This window comes from Amblyraja radiata, chromosome 6, assembly GCF_010909765.2.
Source record: "Amblyraja radiata isolate CabotCenter1 chromosome 6, sAmbRad1.1.pri, whole genome shotgun sequence".
NCBI lineage: Eukaryota > Metazoa > Chordata > Chondrichthyes > Rajiformes > Rajidae > Amblyraja > Amblyraja radiata.
The window spans coordinates 23,147,445-23,172,301 of record NC_045961.1 but is presented as its reverse complement, the minus strand read 5'-3'; the positions used below and the strand labels follow the sequence as shown (position 1 = coordinate 23,172,301).

The 24,857-nt window shown below is 44.3% G+C and overlaps 1 protein-coding gene across 5 annotated transcripts in view; it reads right to left on the bottom strand.

The window, feature by feature from the left end:
• The window catches only part of pcdh17 (protocadherin 17), a 140,188-nt gene that overhangs the window by 78,559 nt on the left and 36,772 nt on the right, over positions 1-24,857 (bottom strand). Inside the window, exon 4 of one of the 5 annotated variants that reach the window (XM_033022312.1) lies at positions 18,564-20,159. The exons of the other annotated variants lie outside the window; for them this stretch is intronic. Coding sequence (XP_032878203.1) covers positions 20,149-20,159 — 11 coding nt within the window. The 3' untranslated portion in view covers positions 18,564-20,148. Of the gene's footprint in view, positions 1-18,563; positions 20,160-24,857 lie in introns of those variants that run through there. 5 annotated transcript variants of the gene reach the window in all.

The window sequence follows — 24,857 nt, the reverse complement described above, 5'->3', positions numbered from 1 at the left end:
CACTCCAAAACCACAGGAGAGAGACATGTGGGTCACGCTAAGGAAGGGCAAGGGGCAGAGGCAGGAACGAGGGAGTACTCCAATGTCGGTACACCTTGCAAATAAGTACTCCTGTTTGAGTACGGATGAGGATGACAGCCTACCCGGGAGTAGCAACAGCGGACGGGCCTCCAGCACAGAGACCGGCCCTGTTGCTCCGAAAGGTAGGGAAAAAAAGAAGAGGGCAATAGTAATTGGGGACTCTATTGTTAGGGGGTCGGATAGGCGTTTCTGTGGACGCAGTCGGGAGACCAGGATGGTGGTCTGCCTCCCTGGTGCCAAGGTCTCGGACGTGTCTCAACGCATCCAAGATATCCTGAAATCAGAGGGAGAGGAGCCTGAGGTCGTGGTACATATTGGTACAAATGACATAGGTAAAAAAAAGTGAAGAGGTCTTGAAGGGAGGATTTAGGGTGTTGGGAGGAGAGTTAAGGAAAAGGACCAAAAAGGTAACAATCTCAGGATTACTGCCTGTACCACGCGACAGTGAGAGTAAGAATGGAGCGAGGTGGAGGATAAATGCGTGGCTGAAAGACTGGTGCAGAGGGCAGGGATTCAAGTTTCTGGATCATTGGGACTTCTTTTGGGGAAGGTGGGACCTGTACAGAAAGGATGGGTTGCACTTGAACCCGAGAGGGACCAACATCCTGGCGGGGAAATTTGCAAAGGTCACTGGGGAGACTTTAAACTAGAATGGTTGGGGCGAGGGACTCAAATAGAGAAAGCTAGTAGACCGAATGGGAGGCAGGAAGCAGAAAAGGGAAGCACTCGGACACAAGAGGAGAAAGAAAAAAAAGGAAATAAACAGAGAAGAAGAGACGGGGGGTTTCTTAAATGTGCATATTTTAATGCTAGGAGCATTGTAAGAAAGGTGGATGAGCTTAGAGTCTGGATAGACACCTGGAAGTATGATGTTGTGGCGATCAGTGAAACATGGTTGCAGGAGGGCTGTGATTGGAAACTAAATATTCCAGGATTTCGTGGCTTCAGGTGTGATAGAATTGGAGGGGCAAGAGGTGGTGGTGTTGCATTGCTAGTCAGGGAAGATATCACAGCAGTGCTTTGGAAGGATAGATTGGAGGGCTCATCTAGGGAGGCTAGGGAAGCGGAAAATCAAAATGTGACAGGAGGATCCAGAATGTGTGAAGATAAAACTCTAGATGTAAAAGGGGCAAAAACGGAAAGGAAGGGTAGTAAAAATCATCTGAAAGTGCTTTATCTAAATGCACGGAGTATTCGAAATAAGATAAATGAATTAACGGTGCAATTAAGTATATATAGTTATGATATCGTGGCCATTACGGAGACATGGCTGCAAGGGGATCAGGACTGGGAGTTAAATATAGAGGGGTACTCGACAATTAGAAAAGATAGACAGGAAAGAAAGGGAGGAGGGGTGGCCCTTTTAATAAGGGAGGGAATAACGGCAATAGAGAGGAAGGATATTGCGTTGAAGGATCAGGATAGTGAAACAGCTTGGGTACAGATAGAGAATAACAAGGGGAAAAAAACACTAGTGGGTGTAATTTATAGACCTCCAAATAGCTGTGACGCTGTTAGTCAGAACATAAATCTGCAAATAGTTGACGCATGTAAAAAGGGAACTGCTGTAATCATGGGGGACTTCAATTTTCATATTAATTGGGCAAACCAAACTGGGCAGGGTAGACTAGAGGAAGAGTTTATAGAATGTATTAGAGACGGGTTCCTAGAACAGTATGTCGCAGAACCGACAAGGGGGGAGGCAATCTTGGATCTGGTCCTGTGTAATGAAGCAGGATTAATTAAAAATGTCATAGTTAGGGACTCGTTGGGAACAAGTGACCACAATATGGTCGAATTCCATATTCAAATAGAAGGGGAGCAGGTTGAAACTCAGGCTAGGGTGCTTAGTCTAAATAAGGGGGATTATGAAGGTATGAGGACTGAGCTGATCAAAGTTGACTGGGATAGCAGACTCAAGAATAAGACGGTACATGAGCAGTGGTGTACGTTTAAGGATCTACTGTATAACCTTCAAGAAACATTTATTCCTATGAAGAAAAAAAGGGGTAAGGGTAAGAATAGTCAGCCATGGCTCAGTAAAACTATAAAGGATAGTATTCGGCTGAAGGCAAGGGCATATAAGGTAGCCAGAGATAGTGGGAGGGCAGAGGATTGGGAAGCATTTAAAGGTCAGCAAAAAATAACTAAGAGATTAATTAAGACGGGGAAAATAGACTATGAAAGGAATTTAGCGAACAACATAAAAACTAATAGTAAGAGTTTTTATAGCTATATAAAAAGAAAAAGGGTGGCTAAGGTGAACGTTGGTCCATTGGAGGGTGAGACTGGAGAGTTGTTGGTGGGGAACATGGAAATGGCAAAGGCATTAAACGAGTATTTTGTATCAGTCTTCACCATAGAAGACACAAAAAATATTCCAACGCTGGATAAACAGGGGGCGGTAGGAATGGAGGAGCTAAATACTATTAAGATCACCAAGGAGGTGGTATTAGGGAAATTAATGAGACTGAAGGAGGATAAATCCCCTGGGCCTGATGGATTACATCCAAGGGTCTTGAGGGAGATAGCGGTGGGGATTGTGGATGCATTGGTGATAATTTTCCAAAACTCCCTGGAGGCAGGAATGGTCCCAGTGGATTGGAAAATGGCCAATGTAACACCTATATTTAAAAAAGGAAGTAAACAGAAGGCGGGTAACTATAGACCGGTTAGTCTAACATCGGTGGTGGGTAAAATGTTAGAGACAATTATTAAAGAAACACTAACGGGGCACTTGGATAAACATGACTTCATCGGACAGAACCAGCATGGTTTTGTGAAGGGGAAATCCTGTTTAACGAATCTGCTCGAATTCTTTGAGGAAGTAACAACCCGGGTGGATAAAGGGGAACCGGTGGATGTGGTATACTTGGACTTCCAAAAGGCTTTTGACAAGGTGCCACATAAGAGACTATTGCTAAAAATAAAAAATTATGGGATTGGGGGTAATATATTAGCATGGGTAGAGGATTGGCTAACAAATAGGAAGCAGAGAGTGGGGATAAATGGTTCATACTCGGGATGGCAACCGGTAACTAGCGGGGTTCCGCAAGGGTCGGTGCTGGGACCCCAGTTGTTCACAATTTATATAAATGATTTGGAGGAGGGAACCAAGTGTAATATATCAAAATTTGCGGACGATACAAAAATGGGAGGGAAAGTAGGGGATGAGGAGGATAGGAAGAGTCTGCAAAAGGATATAGATAAGCTAGGTGAGTGGGCAACAACTTGGCAGATGAAATTTAATACTAATAAATGTGAAGTCATTCACTTTGGGAAAAAAAATGATAGGGCAAGTTATTTTCTAAATGAGGAGGAGCTGCGTTGTAATGCAACGCAAAGGGATCTAGGGGTATTAGTACATGAATCACTAAAAGTCAGTATGCAGGTGCAGCAAGCAATCAGGAAGGCCAATGGAGTTTTGGCCTTTATTGCTAGGGGGATTGAGTATAAAAACACGGAGGTCTTGCTGCAGCTGTACACGGTATTAGTGAGACCACATTTGGAATACTGTGTACAGTTCTGGGGTCCATACTTAAGAAAGGATGTACTAGCCCTGGAGGCAGTGCAGCGAAGGTTTACAAGATTAATTCCTGCAATGAGGGGATTGACATATGAGGAAAGGTTAAGTAAGCTGGAACTCTACTCTTTGGAGTTTAGAAGAATGAGAGGCGATCTCATTGAAACATATAAGATCGTGAGGGGCCTTGATCGGGTGGATGCACCGAGGATGTTCCCAATGATCGGGGAAACTAGAACTAGGGGACATAGTTGCAGAATAAGGGGGGGCTCTTTTAAAACTGAGATGAGGAAGAACTTCTTCACCCAGAGGGTGGTTAATTTATGGAATTCACTGCCCCAGGGAGCAGTGAAAGCAGAAACGTTAAATATATTTAAGTCTAAAATAGATGGTTTTTTAGCTGCCAAGGGGATAAGGGGCTACGGGGAGAGGGCAGGGATATGGACCTAGGTATGGTTAGTATAGTAAGACCTGAGTGATCTCCTGGACAAGTGTCGATCGCCTGGATTGGGGTCGGAGAGGAATTTCCCGGATTTTTTTCCCGAATTGGACCTGGGTTTTTATCCGTTTTTTTGCCTCCCCCAGGAGATCACGCGGTTCTTGGGGTGGAGAGGGGTGATAGCGGTATAAAGGGGAGGGTAGTGTCTTGTGTTCTGTGTCTTGTATCTACTGTTTGTGGGTAAGTGTGTCTGTTTAGTGTTCAGCCATGAGCGAATGGCGGTGCGGGCTCGACGGACCTGGTGGTCTACTCTCGCACCTACTTTCTATGTTTCTATGTTTCTATGAGTGAATGGAGAGAGAGAAGAGGGGGGGGGGAGAGAGGGGAAAGAGAGGTAGGGGAGAGAGGGGGAGAGTGAGATGGGAGAGGGGGGGAAGTGAGAGAGGGGTGAGGGAAGAAAGAGGGAAGAGAGAGAGGGGGTGGAGAGGGAGTAGAGGGTAGGAGAGAATGGGAGAGAGAAGGGGAAGAGAGAGGGGTGGTAAAAGAGAGAGAGGGAAGAGGGGGAGAGGGGGAAAGAGAGAAACGGGGGGAAAAGAGAGATAGGGGGGCAAAGAAAAAGAGATAGAGACAGAGGAGAAAGAGGGGAGAGAGGGCAAGGGGAAGAGTGAGGTAGGAGGGAGAAATGGGGAAGAGAGGAGGAGAGAGGAGGGAAGAGAGAGGAGAGAGGAGAGACAGAGAGAGAGGGGAAAGAGAGAGGGGAGAGTGTGTGGAGAGGGAGAAAGAGGGGGAGATAGAGAGGGAGGGAGAAAGAGGTTGGGGGGAAGCGAGGGGGAGAGAGGAGAGAGAGGAGGGAAAGAGAAGAGGGGGAGAGAGGGAAGAGAGAGAGGGGAAGAGAGAGAAGAAAGAGAGGGGGAGAGAGAGTTAGGGGAAAGAGAGGGGAGAGAGAGGGAGAGGGGGGAGAGAGAGAGGAGAGAGGGGACAAGAGAGAGGGGGAAGAGTAAGGTGGGAGGGAGAGAGAGGGGAAAGAGGGGGGAGAGAGAGAGGGGGAGGGAGAAGAGAGGGAAGAGCAGAGAGTGAGGGGGAGACAGGGGAGAGAGAGGGGGTGAGAGGAGAGAGAGGGAGAGAGGAGGGAGAGAGGAGAGAGAGAGGGGAAAGAGAGGGGGAGGGGAGAGATAGAGGGGGAGAGAGAGAGGGGGGGGGGGGGTTGAGAGGAGAGAGAGCGGAAGAGAGGGGGAGAGAGAGAGAGAGTCTCTGTGTCGAATTTGCCCAGGTGACCGGCATGGATCAGGCTGTGGCTCGGTGCATCCTGGAGGACAACCAGTGGCTGCTGGAAGTAAGTACCAATCACTGGGTAGAAATGGTGGAAGGTAGTGGACTTCAAATGGGGGTGGTTGGAGAAAGCATCCTGCTTGCCTGCTAGATTTTCACTTACTGTAACTGCAGGAAAAATGTTCCCGATGTTGGGGGCGTTCAGAACAATGGGTCACAGTTTATGAATAAAGGTGAGGGGGGGGGGGGGGGCAGTTAGGACTGAGATGAGGACAAACTTTCTTCACGTAGAGGGTTGTGAATCTGTGGAATTCCCTGCCACAGAAGGCAGTACAGGCCAATTCACTGGACGTTTTCAAGAGAGAGTCACATTTAGTTCTTGGGGCTAACGACATCAAGGGATATGGAGAAAAAACAGGAAAGAGGTACTGATTTTAAATGAATAGCCATGATCATATTGAATGCTACGCTACCTGCTTTTGGTCCATACCTCCAAACCTGTCCTATCCATGTATCAGTCTAACTTTTTCTTAAATGTTGGGATGGTCCCTGCCTCAACTACCTCCTCTGGCAGCTTGTTCCATACACCCATCACCCTTTGTGTGGATAATGTTACCCCTTAAAAAGTTACCTCTTAAAAATACTTCATACAAAAAACATTGAAATCATACTTCTAGTGCACTAAAACATGATTTTAATACATCAAATTTCAAAACGTTCCTACCCTTCTTCCACACCCTCTCCCCACTCGGTTGCTCCACTCCCTCACCGGGTACCCCCAAGGCCAGTGATCAGTGATCGCACAGCCTCTCCCCTTTCAAAAACGCTCCAATCCAATTTAAAGCATATATATTGCATTCAAGTGTAAGTTATAAGACTCACTACAGTATGCACCATATTGCACAATTTCAATTTCACCCTCCTCCCAACCCCCCCCCCCCCCCCCCCCCCCCCCCCCCCCCCGGCCGTGATGCTCCCTCGGTCTCTCGCACATTTCTCACTCCCAACTCTCACCCAATGTTGGCAGCCCTGTTTATTGTATGGTATAGAGGTGGTATTGGCAGGTTTTATTGTTTTTGGTAGTTTTATTTCTTGTGTTCAAACTAATTCTGTTCTACTTTAACCTTTAAACTATAATAGCAGACTTTAGTTCCCTGTATTATGTGGTAGACATTGACTTGAAATGATAGCATGAAAGGTTAAGAACATACAAGAAATTATTTAACTTAATTATCTTTTTATTATGGTTTTAGGCTGTTATGCAAGTCACAGGACACATTCTCTGCTTCAGAATTATAAACTAACAATCTCCCGGCAAACCATGTGCGGTGAGAAGGACTCCCGGCGAATCACGGCTATATTCTAACGACAGGCCTTGCTCACTTTCCATGGAACCGGGAACCTGGCCGGAGAGGGAAGCCCGGCGAGCTGCGGCCGAATCCCAACAGCGTGCTGGGCTCGCTCGCTCGCGGCGGATCTGGACACCCCCCCAGGGAGGGAAGCCGCGGAGCGGAGGATGGAGGGAGACAGAGGCGGACGTCGAACAAAAGGGCCGGTAAGAAGAACCAGGGGGGTCTTATCTTCCGCCCTCAATGTTGGTTATCGGAGGCACCCCCGAGGAACAAGGGCTGAAGAAGGCCATGCAAGGAGTGGGCCGACAGTTCACGGTACGACCGGAATGAAGGCGCTGGTTTCAATGGGCCTTTGTGGCCAGCTGCAGTTGGGATTATAAAATGGCACCAAAATGGGGATTCAATGGGCTGTTCTGTACATTCTGTAGTAACTGGGTATTGTGCATATGTTTGGTGATAGTCTTACTGCAAAAAAAAGGATTACACTGTACCTCGGTGCACATGGTAATAAAGAAACCATTGAAGCATTGAATCTGGTCTGAGTCCAGGACATTGCAGGTTCTCCCTAGGTATGAATGCCAAACTTAAAGACATCCTGTACATACAAACAAGATCTCAAATATTATTACGATCAAACAAGAAAGTATAGAAAAAAAAACCTGCTAACATGTAATCTCTCTACACTAATCAGACATCCATTATTTCTAAGAGCACACGCTGCCACTTTCACCATTGGAGACAATTCAAGAGCGTTGCTTTAGAAACTGACAACCAATTGCTCCTATTGATACTTGAGCAATGATACTCTATTAAAAAATATTACAGTCACTTCAAGACCATCAAAAATCATCCCTGGAACGTTCAATATACTGATTCAGTGCCATCGTATAAAGGCATGGGATGGCAATAAATGAATATATATGCTAATTGTTCCTCACAAAACACTATTCATTATAATACTGTGCAGGTATGGTTATTGCAACAAATGTAACATGGATGGTACTGGACCCCAAGAAAGGGAGTTTGTGGAGTGCCTCCGAGATGGATTCTTAGAGCAGCTTATACTGGAGCCTACCAGGGAGAAGGCAATTCTGGATTTAGTGTTGTGTAATGAACAGGATTTGATAAGGGTACTCAAGGTAAAGGAACCATTAGGAGCTAGTGACCATAATATGATAAGTTTTAATCTGCAATTTGAGAGGGAGAACATAAAATCAGAAATGTCAGTATTGCAGTTGAACAAAGGGGACTATGGAGGCATGAGGGAGGAGCTGGATTAGGAAAAGGGGAAGTCACGCAGGCAACGCGACCTGCGTGTCCTTGTTCATCAGTCACTTGCAGGTACAGCAGGCAGTGAAGAAAGATAACAGCATTTTGGCCTTTATAACGAGGATCTGAGTATAGGAGCAAAGAGCTCCTTCTGCAGTTGTACAAGGCCCTGGTGAGACCAAATCTACAGTATTGTGTGCAGTTTTGGTCTCCTAATTTGAGGAAGGACATTCTTGCCAATGAGGGAGAGCAGTGTAGGTTCACGAGGTTAATTCCCGGGATGGCGGGACTGTCATATGATGAAAGAATGGAATGACTGGACCTGTATTCACTGGAATTTAGGATGAGAGGTGATCTTATAGAAACATATGTGGCGGTCCCTGGATATTTGGCTCCTCCTTGGGTCTCCTCCCTCGGCACTTGAGGGACAGGGACGAGGAACTGACCACAGGCTTCCGGTTTCTGCTCTGGTGTTTTTCTGGGAGTTTGCTTCTTCCCTTCGGTGGAACTCGTTGTGAGTGGATGCTCATAATCATCATTAAAGAACCTTTGAACCTGTCTGGCGTCTATCCTTTTTCTGACCGCGTCCAGGCCACTACATTGGTGACCTCGACGTTCATCACGCGTCGTGATGGACCAGAGCGATGTACAACTCGGTCCCGCCGACCTCCACGCCGCCACGCTGAAGCTCCCGACTTTGTGGACCGAAGAGCCTGATAACTGGTTCCAGCAGGCAAAGGCACAGTTTGCTCTGCGGGGTGTGACGGTGGATGAAAACAAATACTATTAGGTCGTCAGCGCCCTTGACCAGGCGACTGTGAGGCGAGTAAAACCTTACCTCTGCGCCCCCCCAGCAGGTAACAAATATGCGGGCGCCTCAAGGCCCTGCTCATCAGGAAGTTTGGCCTTAGCGCGTCCGAGCAGGCAACTCGGATTCTGTGCATGGACGGCCTCGGTGACCGCCGGGAGGACATGCTCTTATGGGCGCCCACAAGCCATGTTTTTTGTTTAAGCACGCCGACCTTCAACAGCTCCCGCCCGACATCCGCCTGTAGCTTGCCAGCGATTTCTTCAGACACGCATGCGTTGGCCAAGCCGCCGACCAGCTGTGGATGTCCGCTCAGCGAGACCTGGAAGCGCTGGCCGTCCTTCCCGTGGCGTCGGGAAGTGCAGAGCAGCCTCTATAGACCGCGTCTCGGCCGCTTCCGGACGACCTCCGCGGCAAAATCCGGCTGCCATCGGGCACCCCGGCGCAGGCACGTCGTTCCAGCACGGGCCGCTGGCAGTTCCCTCCGACGCCAGCAGAGGTTGCTGGTGGTTGGCCCAGCCAGCACCACTTCCTATACCACTGGATGCCAGAAGAGGTCACTGGTGGTCAGCCAGCCAGCACCATCGCCCATACCACCAGACACTAGCAGAGCGGGCTGATGCTATTATCACCGCCGTTGGGGAGCTGCAGCCAGGCAATGTCGTCCGTCCTGTGATTTCCCGGGAAACGCAGGAGCCAGCAGTCAGTGATTCCTTCGGTGACATCCGTGCGGGCAAAGGCGGCCCTCTCCTCACTGCGGCGAACGGGAGCCCTATTCGTACTTACGGGGTCCACACCATCTCCTTCAACTTTGGCCATAGCTGCTTTTCGTGGGTGTTCGTCATCACCGACGTTTCCCAGCCACTGCTGGGCGCCGTCTTCCTTCGAGCGCATTCACCCCTCATGGATGTCAAGCGGCAACGCCTGGTGCACTCCATCATGCTGGAGCCGGTCTCCCTCCGCGTTGATGGTTGCACGCCCTGATGGTCCCGTCATCCGTGGATACGACTTTCGCGCGCATCCTGGCAGATTTCCCGGACTTCCTTGAACCCCACTTCCGCTCCTCCGCCCCCAAGCACGGGGTGGAGCACCACATTCCTACTACTGGCCCGTCTGTGCATGCCAGGGCGCGTCGTCTCGTGCCGGACAAGCTCCGTCTAGCTCGGGAGGAGTTCCGCCTGATGGAGTCGATGGGCATCGTGTGCCCCATGGGCGTCACTGCTCCACATGGTACCCAAGTCGGGCGGGGGCTGGCGCTCTTGTGGGGATTACCGTCGCCTGAATAATGCGACCATCGCTGACAGGTACCCGGTCCCGCACATACAGCACTTCAATGTCCACCTGGCCGGAGAATCGGTATTCTCTAAGGTGGACCTCATGCGCGGATACAACCAGATTCCGGACCACCCCGGCGATATCTCTAAAACAGCCATTATTACACCGTTTGAGATGTTTGAATTTTTGCGGATGCCGTTCGGGTTGAAGAACGCCGCACAGGCCTTTCAGCGGCTTATGGACTGTGTGTGCCGTGGCCTGGACTTCGTATTCCCCTACTTGGACGACATACTCATGGCCAGCCGCTCATGGCAGGAGCACTGCATCCACCTCCGTCAGCGCCTTACCGATTACGGGTTGGCTATCAAATCGTCCAAGTGCCAACTCGGGGGGACGGCCATCGACTTCCTCGGCCACCAATTAACAACACAAGGGCTGGTACCTCTGCCAGTGGTATCTCTGCTGTCCGCCGGTTCCCCCATCCGACCACCGTTAAGGGCCTGCAGGAATTTGTGGGGATGGACGCATTTTATCACCGCTTCTTGCCTGTGGTAGCCGGAATCTAGCGCCCGCTTTTCCACCTCATCGCTGGTCATCGCAAGGAGGTTGAGAGTCCGACGAAGCAGTGGCAGCGTTCGAGCAGGCTAAGGAGGCTCTGGTTGGGGCCACAATGTTATTTCCACCCATTGGAGGACGCCCCTACCGCGGATGCTTCTGAGGTGGCGGTCGGGGCAGTGCTGGAACAGCTCATTGACGGGTGCTGGCGGCCACTTGCCTTCTTCAGCAGGCAACTCAGTGGTGCTCAGCTCCATTACAGCGCTTTTGACCGTGAGCTCCTCGCCCTGTACATCGCCGTACGCCACTTTCGGTACTTCCTGGAGGGGAGGCCCTTCACTTCCTTCACGGATCACAAGCCGCCCACCTTCGCATTTGCCAAGGTTTCAGACCCGTGGTCTGTGCGGCAGCAGAGGCAGTTGGCCTACGTGTCGGAGTACACCACCTCAATCCGCTTCGTGGAGGGCAATTACAACAGGCTGGCCGACGCCTTATCATGACCCGCGGTCCACGCCGTTCTCTAGGTGGCCGAAGGTATTGATTATTCCGCCCTGGCAGCCGCAAGTCTGGTGGACGAGGAAATGGCTGCCTATCGCACGGCAGTTTCGGGCCTGCAGTTGGAGGACATTGTCTGTTGTCCTGGGGGCACAACGCTGCTATGCAATGTCTCCATTGGCCTTCCGCGACCCATCGTCACTGTCGCCTGCTCCACGGGCTTGCCCATCCCTTCATTCGGGCGACGACGGCCCTCGTAGCCTCCTGCTTCATGTGGCACGGGCTGCGCAAACAGGTTGGACATTGGGCATGCACCTGCATCCCGTGCCAGACCGCCAAGGTGCAGCGACACGTGCGTGCGGCACTGCAGGGTTTCGCCATTGTGCTGCCGCTGCCGGTCCCGGGGCATGACCCACCTCTTCACCGTGGTGGACTGCTTCATGCGGTAGCCTGAAGCCATTCCGCTGACTTGACACCTCGACGGCCACTTGCGCTCGTGCCTTGGCGGCGCACTGGATCGACCGGTTCGGGGTGCCACTGGACATAACATCCGACTGGGGGCCTCAGTTCACGTCGGAACTGTGGTCGGCCATGGCACGCCTCCTGGGGGTTCGTCTACACCACACGACGGCGTATCATCCGCAGGCGAACGGACTGGTGGAGCGGTTTCACCGCCAACTCAAGGCTGCCCTGAAGGCACGGCTCAATGATCCGGACTGGGTGGACGCTCTGCCGTGGGTTTTGCTGGGGATCTGCACCGCACCCAAAGAGAACTTGGCCTCCTCCTCCACCGAGTTGGTGTATGGGGCCCCGTTGACGGTGCCCGGGGAGTTCTTCCCACCGGCCGGGTGGAGCAGCCTTCGGACGCCCTGCAACGACTTCGGCAGATGGTAGGCACGCTGGCGCCGGTGCCCATGTCTCGTCATGGGTCCTTCCGTCCGCACGTTCTCTCTGCTTTGGAGGACTGCCAGTTCGTCTTCCTGCGTAGGGATGCACATTGGACACCCCTCCAGCGGCCGTACAAGGGTCTCTTCTGGGTCCTGGAGCAAGGCTCGGCAAAATTCGTCCTGGACATGGGAGGTTGGCGTGAGACCATTTCGGTTGCGCGGGTGAAGCCGGCGCATTTTGATATTGATCAGCCAGTGCAGATCGCGCGGCCCCGCCTGCGAGGGCGCCCTCCGTCAGGGGTACCTCCTCCAGTGGCTGCTCCGTCCCCTCCACCTGTTGGTCGGTTGCCGGTTCCTGTGTCGGGCATGGTGCACACCCGGGCTGGTCTCCTCGTGCGCCCTCCTGTCTGTTTCGTGCCTCCGGTTCTTGGGTGGTCCGGTGGGGGGTCTCTGGATATTAGACCACTCCTTGGGTCATCCCCCTCGGCACTTGAGGGACAGGGACGAGGGACTGCCCACCGGCTTCCGGTTTCTGCTCAGGGGTTTTTCTGGGAGTTTGTTTCTTCCCTTCGGTGGAACTTGGTGAGAGTGGATGCTCACAATCATCGTTAAAGAACCTTTGAACCTGCCTGGCGTCTAACCTTTTTCTGACCGCGTCCAGGCCACTACACATATAAAATTAAGGGATTGGACACGCTAGATGTAGAAAACATGTTCCCGATGTTGGGGGTGTCCAGAACCAGGGGCCACGGTTTAAGAATAAGGGGTAGGCCATTTAGAACTGAGACGAGGAAAAACTTTTTCACCCAGAGTTGTGAATTTGTGGAATTTGCTCCACGGAAGGCAGTGGAGGCCGATTCACTGGATGCATTCAAAAGAGAGTTAGATAGCTAGCGGAATCAAGGGATATGGGGAAAAGGCAGGCACATGGGATGAGCAGCCATAATCACATTAAATGGCGGTGCTGGTTCGAAGGGCCGAATGGCCTACTTATGCACCTGTTTTCTATGTATCTATCTATGAATCTATGTCAATGATCTTATGTTTTTTCAGGCTTACAAACAAAATCGACTTATGAATGTCTGTAAACAGAATTTGTTCATAACCTGAGATCATCATGTACTGAGGGGAGTTGTAGTGGCTGGATTTCACCTTTATTCTGGAATCATCCAGTAAAAGTTTGCATTAAACTTCTCTAAACTCAAAAGTTATTTATACAATTTTTCATCAATATAACTGCCTTCCTGTGTTAAATGCCTATCTGTGGAATGAAAGGCTAAGCAGCAGATAATTCCTAGGACTATACCAGTCATCTGCAAAATAACTCCAACCAGACTCCTGAAAGCTTCCTGGGAGACTCTCAATCTGGCCTTTTCCATATGCCTTCCGTCATAACCAAAAGCTTGATGTAACCTCAACTGCAAATTCCATTCTAGCATCAAGCATTTCCAGGAACTGATGAATGGTCTAAATTAAAATGTTAGAGGATCTCAGTTCTGTTTAGTGAGGAAATACACTGCTACTTTCACAATAAAATGAAACAATTATCAAATATAAGTTAATAATGCGAGAGCTAGAAGTGAATTGTGATTAAATGGGGAATGACGTGGTTGGAGCCTATGGAAGGAAGGTGCAACTGCAGATGATCGAACACCTGACAACGTTTTATTCCTATTGTTCAGGGAACCAAATAATCCTTCCAGGTGATACATCACTTTACTTGGTCAACGTCCAGATTAGCCTACTGCATTTTTTTTGTCATGATATGGTTTCCTCTCAACTAGGAAACAGAAGACAGAATGAGAGACTTTTTGGTAGAAAACCTTAATTGACTCCATAAGAATTAGCCTGAGTTTCCACTGTCTGTCATTTTATTCCCTATCCTACCTCATGTCTTTGGACTCCTGCCCTTAAGAAGCAATGCCTCATCTTCCAATTTTGCACATGATAGCCTTCTAGGCTCAACATACGATTCAATAATCTTAGATAATTCCCTCCATTCCAATCTTCTACCTCATGTTTCCAACACTCAAGTCTTTTTCTTTACACCAGTATTTTAAATGTCCCACTCCAATTCACACCTCATACTGAAATGCCATTTTTCACTAGCTTTTGTCCTCATTCATCACTTGTATTATTCAGTCTTTTCTGGCCTTCCCTTTAAAACATATGCTGCAAACGTTCCCCTCACTTTTTACAGTTATACTAAAGGGCCTGTCCCACTTACGCGATTTGTCGCGGGGTGACGCCTGTATGGTCGTGAGTAGTCACCCAAAGAGTTGTACCTTTTTCTGGTCGCCGCTGGATTTTCAACATTTTGAATTTTTTTGGCGACCTGCTGCGACTATGATGGGTGCCGGCAAGCTGCTGAAAAAATTGCGTAAGTTGGACAGGCCCTTAAAAGGTCATGGATCCGAAATGTTACCTCAGGATCTCACGCATATTTATTTCAGATTGCAGATTTTATATTTAGAAAGCTGCTTTCATGATATGTACAGTCATGTAATTAACTGCGCTAGGACTTCTCTGTGAGGTAAAACAAGTGTCTGCCAAATCAATCTGGACAGTTCTTTGGAATAAATGTCCAAACTATGTTGAGCTCTCCAGCCTTTGAATATTACACGTAGAACCTAAATACCTACAGACATAATTGTTTTTTTCATCACCTATCCATGTTCTCCAGAGTTGCTGGCTGACCCTCTGAGTTACTCCAGCACATTGTATCTTAATGCACAATAAAATGATTCAAAAAAATATTGAAAACATGGATAATATCCAAAAACATTCCATAAAAACTAGCCTTTTTTTCATATAAAAATACATAAATCATGAATATCAGTCTATCAGATGCGACAAATGAATGTCCCGAACCGAAACATCGCCTATCCATTCCACCCACATAAGCTACCTGACCCACTGAGTTACTCCAGCACTTTGTGTTTTGTCCAAGATTCCAGCATCTGCAGTTCCTTGTATCAACATATTTGTATGGTGTTTTTCACAATCTTAGGGCATCAAAAAGCTCTTCACACTCAAAGAAGTTAGATACAAACTGGAAAATACTGCTACGAATGTGTATATTGCAAGGTTTCGCAAACAACAAAATGTTAACAAACAAATAAAATAATATATTGTGAATGTAGTGTATGTCGTGATGTTGGTTGAGAGATAAATAATTGGCCTTGACACCAGATAGAACATTCCAGGTATTTAAACTGCATTGGTCATTTGGGTCTGTCACTGAAATAGAGTGTATGATGCTCAGATACAGGTACATCACACAATAATATAAAGACTATACCAGGTAGGTACGGGTATCTCACTGTGTAACGTTGAATAAATTATATTCTGGTAGATTAGTGGATTATGTTTCAATCAATGATTGAACAGATGATTACGACTGGATAGTCAGACCGGCACAGTACTGCCAGGCTATTTATTCTGTAACATCCAAGTACAATTGCACATTTCATAGCCAATCCATTTTAGGATTTCAAAAACCAAATAATATGTTTTGAAATTTAATCTAATGCATTGACAACATATTTTTTGAATACTGAAATCATAACTTCAACGATATTATGAGGCTTTACCTAAAGACTTGGCAGCCGCACAGTTGAGAAATGTTCAATGCTGTTTGCCCTGTTTCCCCTCAATTTCCTTCACTGATGGGTACAGCACTTAAATATAAAATTTATAACCAAATCGGTAGTTACAAGTTTGGTTTCTGGCATGCACCATCATCATTAAAAAATAACTAAAATCATTGAATAGATCTTCATCTCAAATGCTCTATAAGATGCATTTTGGTTCACTCCCCAATTTAATTATTTCCATCATACATAATAAACTATCTAATTCATAGAACAATTCATTCTTATTGATGGCATGTGTGTAACAAGAGTGCCTTTGTTTTTATTAAAATATGTTTGAGATGAATCTACAGTGATAGGCAGAAAATTACAAAATGGTCCAAATTGTAATGTGAAATGTGATTAATTCTTCCTCCAACTTTAATTATACTGTACTTCGTAACTGGAACAACAAACAAATGTTCAGTGTTTCAAAGGGATTAACCTAAATTCTACAGGTAACAAAACATTAATCTATCCGCCATGATAAATTGTTTTTAATTATTAAATATAGCTGGAATTTTTGCAGCAAACATTTGATGTACGATAATACATGTGGTTTTATTGATGTTGCAGCATGGTACAGCAGGCAAGCAAACCACTGGTGCAGAAATGAGCTGCTGTATTACAAGGCTCAAAAATATCTTTCATTGATTTGTCACAGGCTATGGGACTCTTAACTTTCAATCATTTTGTGGGCAGAAAGCCATAGATTGGAAATGGGGCCAACAAAACCTAGAAAGGATGACACAGGCAAATGGCTATTTCTACACTGAGTTAAAAACTTAAGATTTTGAGAAATATGTTTCTATGTGCAATATTGTACCCATTGTCTGTCATGGTTATGTGGCATTTAAAGCTAAAACCCTTGGCCAGGTCTAATCTCAATACATTTTCCTTGCAAGACTGATTTAAGTATACTCCCATAAAAGTAGTCAACGTATAATCCCAAGTATTTGGAAGGTTTAGGTTTTGGTAAAAAACGATGTAGAAGCTTAAATATCAAACTTAGTACAAATATAGAATGTTTCTTTGCATGTTTTCCTCGATTTTCTTTCTGTCCCATCTTCAATTTATTTTCTTTCTTCCTGGGCCACAGAAATATTGATGCTTCTAACTAGAAGAAGATTCCCCCCCTCCCCCCACTTTGGAGTTATAGAGTTGTAGAATCATAGAGCATGGAAACAGGCCCTTTGGTCCATTGGCCCAACTCATCCATGCTGACCAAGTTTATAGCCGAGTCCCATTTGGCCCATGTCTCACCAATCCTTTCCTTTCCACGTACCTGTCTAAATGTTTTTTAAACATTGCCTTTGTAAACTCTTCTGGAGGTTCATCTGGCAGCCCGTTCCACTTATGCACCATCCTTTGTGTGAGGAAATTGCCAGTCAAACCTTTGCCCTCTCACCTTCAACCTATGCCCTCTGGTCTGGACTCCTCAACCTTGGGAAAAACCTGTCCATTCACCTTATCTATGCCTCTCATAATGTTGTAAGATCACCCCTCAGCCTCCAGGGAAAATGTACTAGCTTATGCAGCTTCTCCTTCTCAAGTTCTGGTAACATCTTGGTGAAGCAATATTGTGGCATTTTCCAAACAACTAAAAACTTATTACACCATTTCATAAATCTGTTAAAAATCTTTACAATAATTATATTGCTATTTTGCCTAACATTAGCAACTACAATATCTCACTTCAGATAATTTGCCATAAATGTAATTTTATATCAAAATACATTCAACATTTTTAAATTGTTTTTTAAATATGTACCCTGTTTTATGTAATCATTCTTAAGTATACTAATTGTATTTCGCTATATTTCTTAATCTGACATCTTCAGATAATCCTCTGGACACATGACAAAGCTGAAATTAGACTGGAATTGTATGAACAAATAGATGTCAGACTCCTTTTATACATCTTGCCCAATATTTATTTCCAACAGTACCCAATATCAAGCAAGCACTATAACAGATGACAAAACAAAATCCTAGCTCCTGTCCCTGATTTCCTCTTGGACCACTAACACTAAAAATTCTATCACCCCAAGGTCATTTGGATTCTTGATTTGGATGTTTCCCTTCGGGATTTCCCTACATAGATATACCTGATTGGATTTAGCCTTAGAGCTGACATTTATGTTACGTTATGGACAGTGGACTCATATATGTATTTCCCATTTCAATTTCATCCTTAAACCAAAAAAAATACTTCCATACTGAATAGAAACCATTTTTCAAATATTATGCTGAACTCAATTGTAGATACTTGAACAATAAAGCTCTTGATTCACTCCTGCTAGATTATTGACCTGATAACACTGTAATAGTTTTGATTCATTCTTCCATTTTCAGTTACATATACATTTGCTATATATTTTTCTTTCATATTGGAAAATCTGTCTCACACTTTGCTATGAAACAAATCAATCAAGAACATTATCTACTTTAGCCCCAGTCTTAATAATATGGTTTAGTGATATTGTTTTTCCAAATAACTATTTTGCTTTTGATTACATGAACCTGCATATATTTGGTTTTCTGTCAAATCCTGTTCTTACCTTAAAGTAATTAATACAGTTTCTACAGTCGTAAATAATATATACAGTATGTATTTGTTCTTTACTACATTGTTTTGGTCTGAAGAGGAAAAGCAGCCAGGTTAGTTGTTAAGCTATTGCAGAAATGTCTATGTGTAAATGGTTGATTCCGAAGAGAGTACAGATTTTGTAATAGCTGCTTATCAGCACTCCAGCATGCATTGAAAATTGTGAGCATGATTCTAATTCATATAAGTGCCTAGCTGTAATCAAGTTACAATACATAACTGCACAAAATTTAAAAAATAAATGCTGCTTTCTCTGCAACTATATTATCAGACTGAAGCTGCTGTCATATTCATTAATCCTGAGGTGACAGTGGCTACTGAAGTAGTCCATGTAATATTATTTGATTAGACAGGAAAGGGAAGTCAAATGTCTGATAATAAACAACATTTGTTTTATTAATAAATTTGAAAATTCAAAAAGCACATTTGCACGATCACATGAACAAATAAGGACTCCACTATTTAACACCATAAAAAGATCATTACTTGAAATATTAAGGGAGCAGAGTTAAGATAAACATCCCTAGAGTGAGAAATTCTAACCAAAACAATATATTTCTTGATCACAGCACAGTGCTTATTTCCGGTAGAGATATTGTCAATAGCTTTTCTCAGAATAATGAAATTTAAAGTCATTTAACAAGAGAATGATGACCTAAAATAAATAAGCAGCAAATAATTTATTGCCAGCACAGCTTATCATGATAAGAGATTCCACATATGCACAACATACTTTACCATGCAAGTAAACCCAAAACTGTGTGCCTTTGTTTTTACATAGATTAATTTCTGATAGCTGCTTTGAATACTTGTACATATTGACCTTGAACACTAACAATCATTGAAAGAAACATAACCACGCCATCCTATGAATAATGAAATATGCCGAGACCATCAATGCATTCCTTAATCTTGTTACTGCTACACTACTTTTGAGACAATGCAATTTGTCTCAGTCTCTCTCTTTTCTTATCTTGTATCAGTTTCCAGTTTCCCTCACATGTTCACTTTCAGTGACCGTGTTTCATTATTGAGGAATAGAACACTATGCTGAAGTAGTGGGAGGCAACTCGAGAATCATACACACCACCATGGATTAGTTACACAAAATAGCCTCTTTCCCTGTTGTATATATTATACAACACAATGTATTCTCCAATCTCTATCATCTAGCACATGATTCACAAAATGTTAGTGTGCATGTAGAACTAATGATTTGGAAAACTAACGGAAAGTTATTGTTTATTATTAGAGGAGAGAAGAAAAAAGAAAGGGGTTATGCTTTGATTAAATAGGACATAAATGAGACCATATCTAGCATATGGATTATAGTATTGATCTCCTCATTTAAGTAAAGATATTAATATAGTGAAAGCAGCTTGAATTATCTAATACATGGAATGGAATGAAAATGAATAAACAATCGACATATTTGCAGGTTTAGAAGAATTAAAGGAGATTTGATTGAAAAACATAAGACCCTAACGGTACTTGACAAGGTGGATGTGGACAAGATGTTTCCTCTTATAGGAAAATCTAGAACTAGTGGTTTACTGTATTAAAATAATTTGTCGCCCATTTAAGACAGAGAGGGGGTGATTGTTTCTCCCCTCAGATAGTTATCAAGTCTGCAGAAATTCCGTTTCAAAGGGTGGGGGAAGTAGAATATTTAAATTTTATTAAGACAGTTACTTAAATTATTGATAAGCAAGTGGGTTTAAAGACACTCTGGATATAAGGGAATGCAGGGAGATTTCATCAAATCAGTCATGATCTAATTGAATGTCAGAGAAGGCTCAAGGCCAGAGTGGTTTATTCCTGCTCATAATTGTCAGGTTTACAAATAATCTTTTGTGAATTCTCTGTTGATCCAATGCTTGCCACTTGTACATCAACAGTTTTCCTCAACCACTAATATAAAATGCAAACAAAAATTGATGAAACATCTCAGCAGGTCAGGCAGTATCTGTGGAAAGAGAAACAATTAATGTTTCAGTTTGAAGACTCTTCATTGGAACTGAGAAAAAGAGAAAACAAGTTAGTCTAGGCAGCAGAGATGGGTGTGTGTGGAAGTAATGGGTGGAATAGAAGGTATGTTTGTGATAGGGTGAAATAATGTAGCCATAAAATGAATAGTTAAGTTCCTTCATCTGGATAATATATTGCTAATGCTCAGTTCTAGGTAATGTACAGAATGGTCTGCTGGACTGTGACAATCAACCCAAAATGTATAAATGAAGGGGGAAAAAGAGGAATGGCAGGCACAGTGGTGAGTCCTCATTTAAACCGATAGAAAATCTGTGTTTTTTATCATTTTCATTCCCTTGACCACTATTGGCACCTGTGCTTTCAGACATACAATTTACCCCCAGAAGTGTCTCTCCCTTTTCACATCACTCCTTTAAGTTATCGAATTGATAGCACAGATACAGTTCACTTAGCTCAACTAGCCTGTTGAGCTCATGCTTCAAAAAATACTCCTCCCACCCACTTGCTTTCATTTAATCTTTCCTGCATTCCATCCAATCGCCCCTTTTCCTTCAACATTAATCCCTTTCCCTATCTCTTGGAGCATGTTTTATAACTTTCTGATGATAATCATTCACCTGAAACATTCGTTTTGTGTCTCCAGACAAAAATGTATTCTGGCTATCTTAGTATTTTCCATAGGTAGACAAAAAAGCTGGAGAAACTCAGCGGGTGAGGCAGCATCTATGCAGCGAAGGAAACGGGCAACTTTTCGGGCCGAAACCCTTCTTCAGACCTACTTAGTATTTTCCATGTTCTCCAGAGATGCTGCCTAACACGCTGTTACTCCAGTAATGTATGTCTTGTTTATTTGTATGCTAGCATCTGCAGTTGCTTGTTTCTCGTTCCTCTATTATTTTCAGCAGTTTCTACCATATTTCAATTAATTAGCATCTATGATATTTGGCCTTGAAGGCCACTGGTTTTGAACAGCTCTGAAGTGGATAATATGAATCACTTGTCATCCTTATCGATTAAAATCTGCCTCAAATATAATTTTTTATCACCAGGATGAACAATATTTTCTTTGACTTACTTTTGTTTAACTGCTGCTCTGAAGCAACTTGAAACTTTTAACAACATTGAAAGATGAGATTGCTTGTGTCTCAAACTTTAAATTGTCCATAATGTAGAATTATCCTCCTGGATCTCAGGAAGAAGTTCGAGCTCAAGTGATTAGGTGACAATCAAGACACAAAATACACATAGTCTGTCGTAATCAAAACACTAGACGGCTGGGTCTTCCGCAGTCAATCAGGCAGCTGATTGTACATTGAAGGCAGAGGACAATGAGGATAAAGAGCGGGAGGCATGAACAATCAGCAATGCAACAACACTTGGAGGCAGGCAAGCCGCACCCTGAAGCAGGGGAGCTACAGTCAAAGGGTGGAGTTAATCTAATGCATCATCTCGACAAAATTAGTCCGAGTTGAATGTACTATCGGAGGAATACTTGTACAAATAAACTATTTGGGGATCTGAGATGCTAGTCCCTTCAGTGATTTTAGTCTAGTTGTGTAAGTGATTTTGAAGTAGTTTAAGTAATTGCTAACAGTGGTAAGAGCACTGATAGTACCCGTACCAGGTATAACACAACTTTAAAGTTCAAATCTGTCTTGTTATAAATCATAAACGCAAGTTCCTTGTAAGGACAGAGTGATTGGTAAAACTTTGGTGAAACAATGATACTAAACATCAGATTCACATTTTTTTTGCTTTATCATAAAATTAGTTATGCTTACTAATTACGGATTATACTCAGCATTTATCTAATTTATCTATCCAATTAATTTGCATTTATTTCGACGTTAATAGAAAAGAGAACATAAAACAGTACAGTATTCTGATCCTTCCTGTAATGGGATGACCAGAACTGCATGCAATACTCCAATTAGACAATAGACAATAGGTGCAGGAGTAGGCCATTCAGCCCTTCGTGTCAGCACCACCATTCAATATGATTATGGTTGATCATCCACAATCAGTGTCCCGTTCCTGCCTTCTCACCAAATGCAGCCTAACCATTGTCCTAGAAAGCTGTATCATGACTTTCTGACTCTTATACTCAATGCCCCAACCTATGAAAGCAAGCGGACCATACGCCTTCCTTACCACTCTATCTAGTTGTGTTGCCACTTTCAGGGAGTTATGGCTTGGAATCTGTACATCTATGCTATTAAGGATTGTGCTATTACTTGCATATTTTCCCTTTACATTTGACCTTCCAAAGTGCAACACCTCACATTTGGTCGTATTAAACCATCTGCCATTTCTTTGGCCAGTTCTGTAGCTGATCTACATCCCGCTGCATACATTGACAACCTTCCTCACAGTCTGTGACCCCAGAAATTTTGGTGTAATCTACAAACATACTAAGGTACCAGCGCAGATCTCTGCGGAACTCCATTGGTCACTGACCTCCAGCCTGCATATTGTCGTTCCACCACTACCCTCTGTCTCTCTGTCTTCTATCAGTAATGCCGTTCCGAATCCAGACTAAGTCACTGTTAATCGAGTGCATCTTAATCTTCACCTTAACATGGGGACTTTATCAAATGCCTTAATCCAATTCACCAAAGCCATTTTGTGGCTGCTTCTAGCCCTTATAATCGCCTGCTTGAGTACTTTTCTCTTTATTATATATTTCTCAAAGCCCCTGTCTGAATCCATCTCTTAAACCTTGCATGTGCTTCCTTTTTCTTTTTGACTAAATTTACAACACTTTGCTCATCCAAGGTTCCCTTACTTTGCCATTTTTATCTTTCCTCCTTACTGGAAAATGCCAGTTTTGTTCTTTGATGAACTGGCCTTTAAACGATTTCCACATGTCAAATCTGGACTTGCCCATTAAAAACTGATTCTTTAATGCAGAGGTTAACATCCTAAATTGCTCAAAGATATGTAATCAGACAAAGATCGTCGTCAAAGAAAGTAATACAATGAAAGCTGACAAAAAAAATATTGGTTGAAGAAACCAATTTTATAGGCTGTCTTATAGAAGGAAGATGGACAGGTCAGCTTTTTATCTGAGGTCAAGATTTAATGGTTTACTCAGACAATAGCAAGGCAAGTGTGATGTGGCTGCTGAACATTAGTGAGTGGGAATAAAGAATCCTTGGAGACTAAAGGGATGGAAGCAGTGACAGAATATAGCTGGGCCGAGACAATGAAGGTCTTTAAAGACCAGGGTGAGTATTTTAAATCAGTTATGTTTTGGTAGTGAGAACCGATGTACTTAAGTGGCCATGAGATGATAAATACGTTTGAACATCAAACAGGATAAGGCACAGACAGACAGCTACCAGAGATATAGATGGTAGAGAATAAAAAGCAGGTCAAAGATCCATATCATGATCGAGTTTGATAATAACAATGGAATGAATGTATCAATAGTTGTTAAACTGAAACATGGACAGAGTATTATGATATTATGGCTGTGCAAGTACATATTATTTGTGATGGAGAGGATATCGGATCAGAAACTCAGCCAAGATTAGGACAAGGAGGGGATGAAAATGATGAGTATGGTGTTTCTGCTGGGGCTGAAGACTATTTCCTGAAAATTCAATTTACATAACACTTTTTCAGCGTTATGCAATGAACAATTTTTACCAGAGGGAAAGTTGATAACAAACCTTCCTTTTATTTCGTGCTACTCCAGAAATTAGCCCGAGGCACTTCCAGGCATAAATCAATATGCGACATGGACACAATTTTCATATCAGGATACACATTATTTTACCATTTCTTGCGCAAGGATAACTCAGCCTTATAACACCTAGCTTAAGGCAGTCTTTCCAGGCACCTCCTGCTGGATGAAGGAAAATCACAAAACTTATTAAAAATACGTTATAAATAACAGGATGACCAGGGAAAATGTAGGACCACTCAAAGAGAAAGGAGGAAATCTATGCTTGGAGTCGGAGGATGCAGGTAAGGTACTAATCAAGTACTTTGCATCCGTATTCACTGAGGAGAAGGACTTGGAGGACAGCGAGATCAATGAGCAGAATACAAATATGCTACGACAGTTAGAGATTGAGAAGAGGTGGTGCTGAGGCTCGTGTAGAACATTAAGGTGGATAAGTTCCCAGGGCCTGATGGGATCTATCCCAGGTTATTGACAGGTAAGAGAGGGTATTGCGGGGGCCTTGATGAGGATCTTTGTTTCTTCAGACACTGGTGAGGTCCCGGAGGTCTTGAGAGTGGCCAATGTTGATACATTGTTTAAGAAAGAAAATAGAGAGAATCTAGAGACCCATAGGCTGGTAACCTCACGTCAGTGGTAAGGAAACAATTGGAGAGAAATCTTTGAGAGAGGATATACTTCCATTTGGAAAAATATGGGCTAATTAGGGATAGCCAGCATAGTTTTGTACATGGCAGGTTGTGTCTTACTAACCTTTGAGTTTTTATAAGGTGACAAAGGAGACTGATGGAGGTAGGATGGTGGATGTTGTATACATGGATTTTAATATGGCTTTTGATATTTTAGTAAGGCTTGTGACAAGGTCCCTCATGGTAGTCTGATCCATTTTCCATGGTCATCCTGTTATTTATAGCGTATGGGATTCATGATAACTTGGTTGTATGGATAAAGAGCAGGCATATTGGTAGAAAGCAGAGGGTTGTGGTG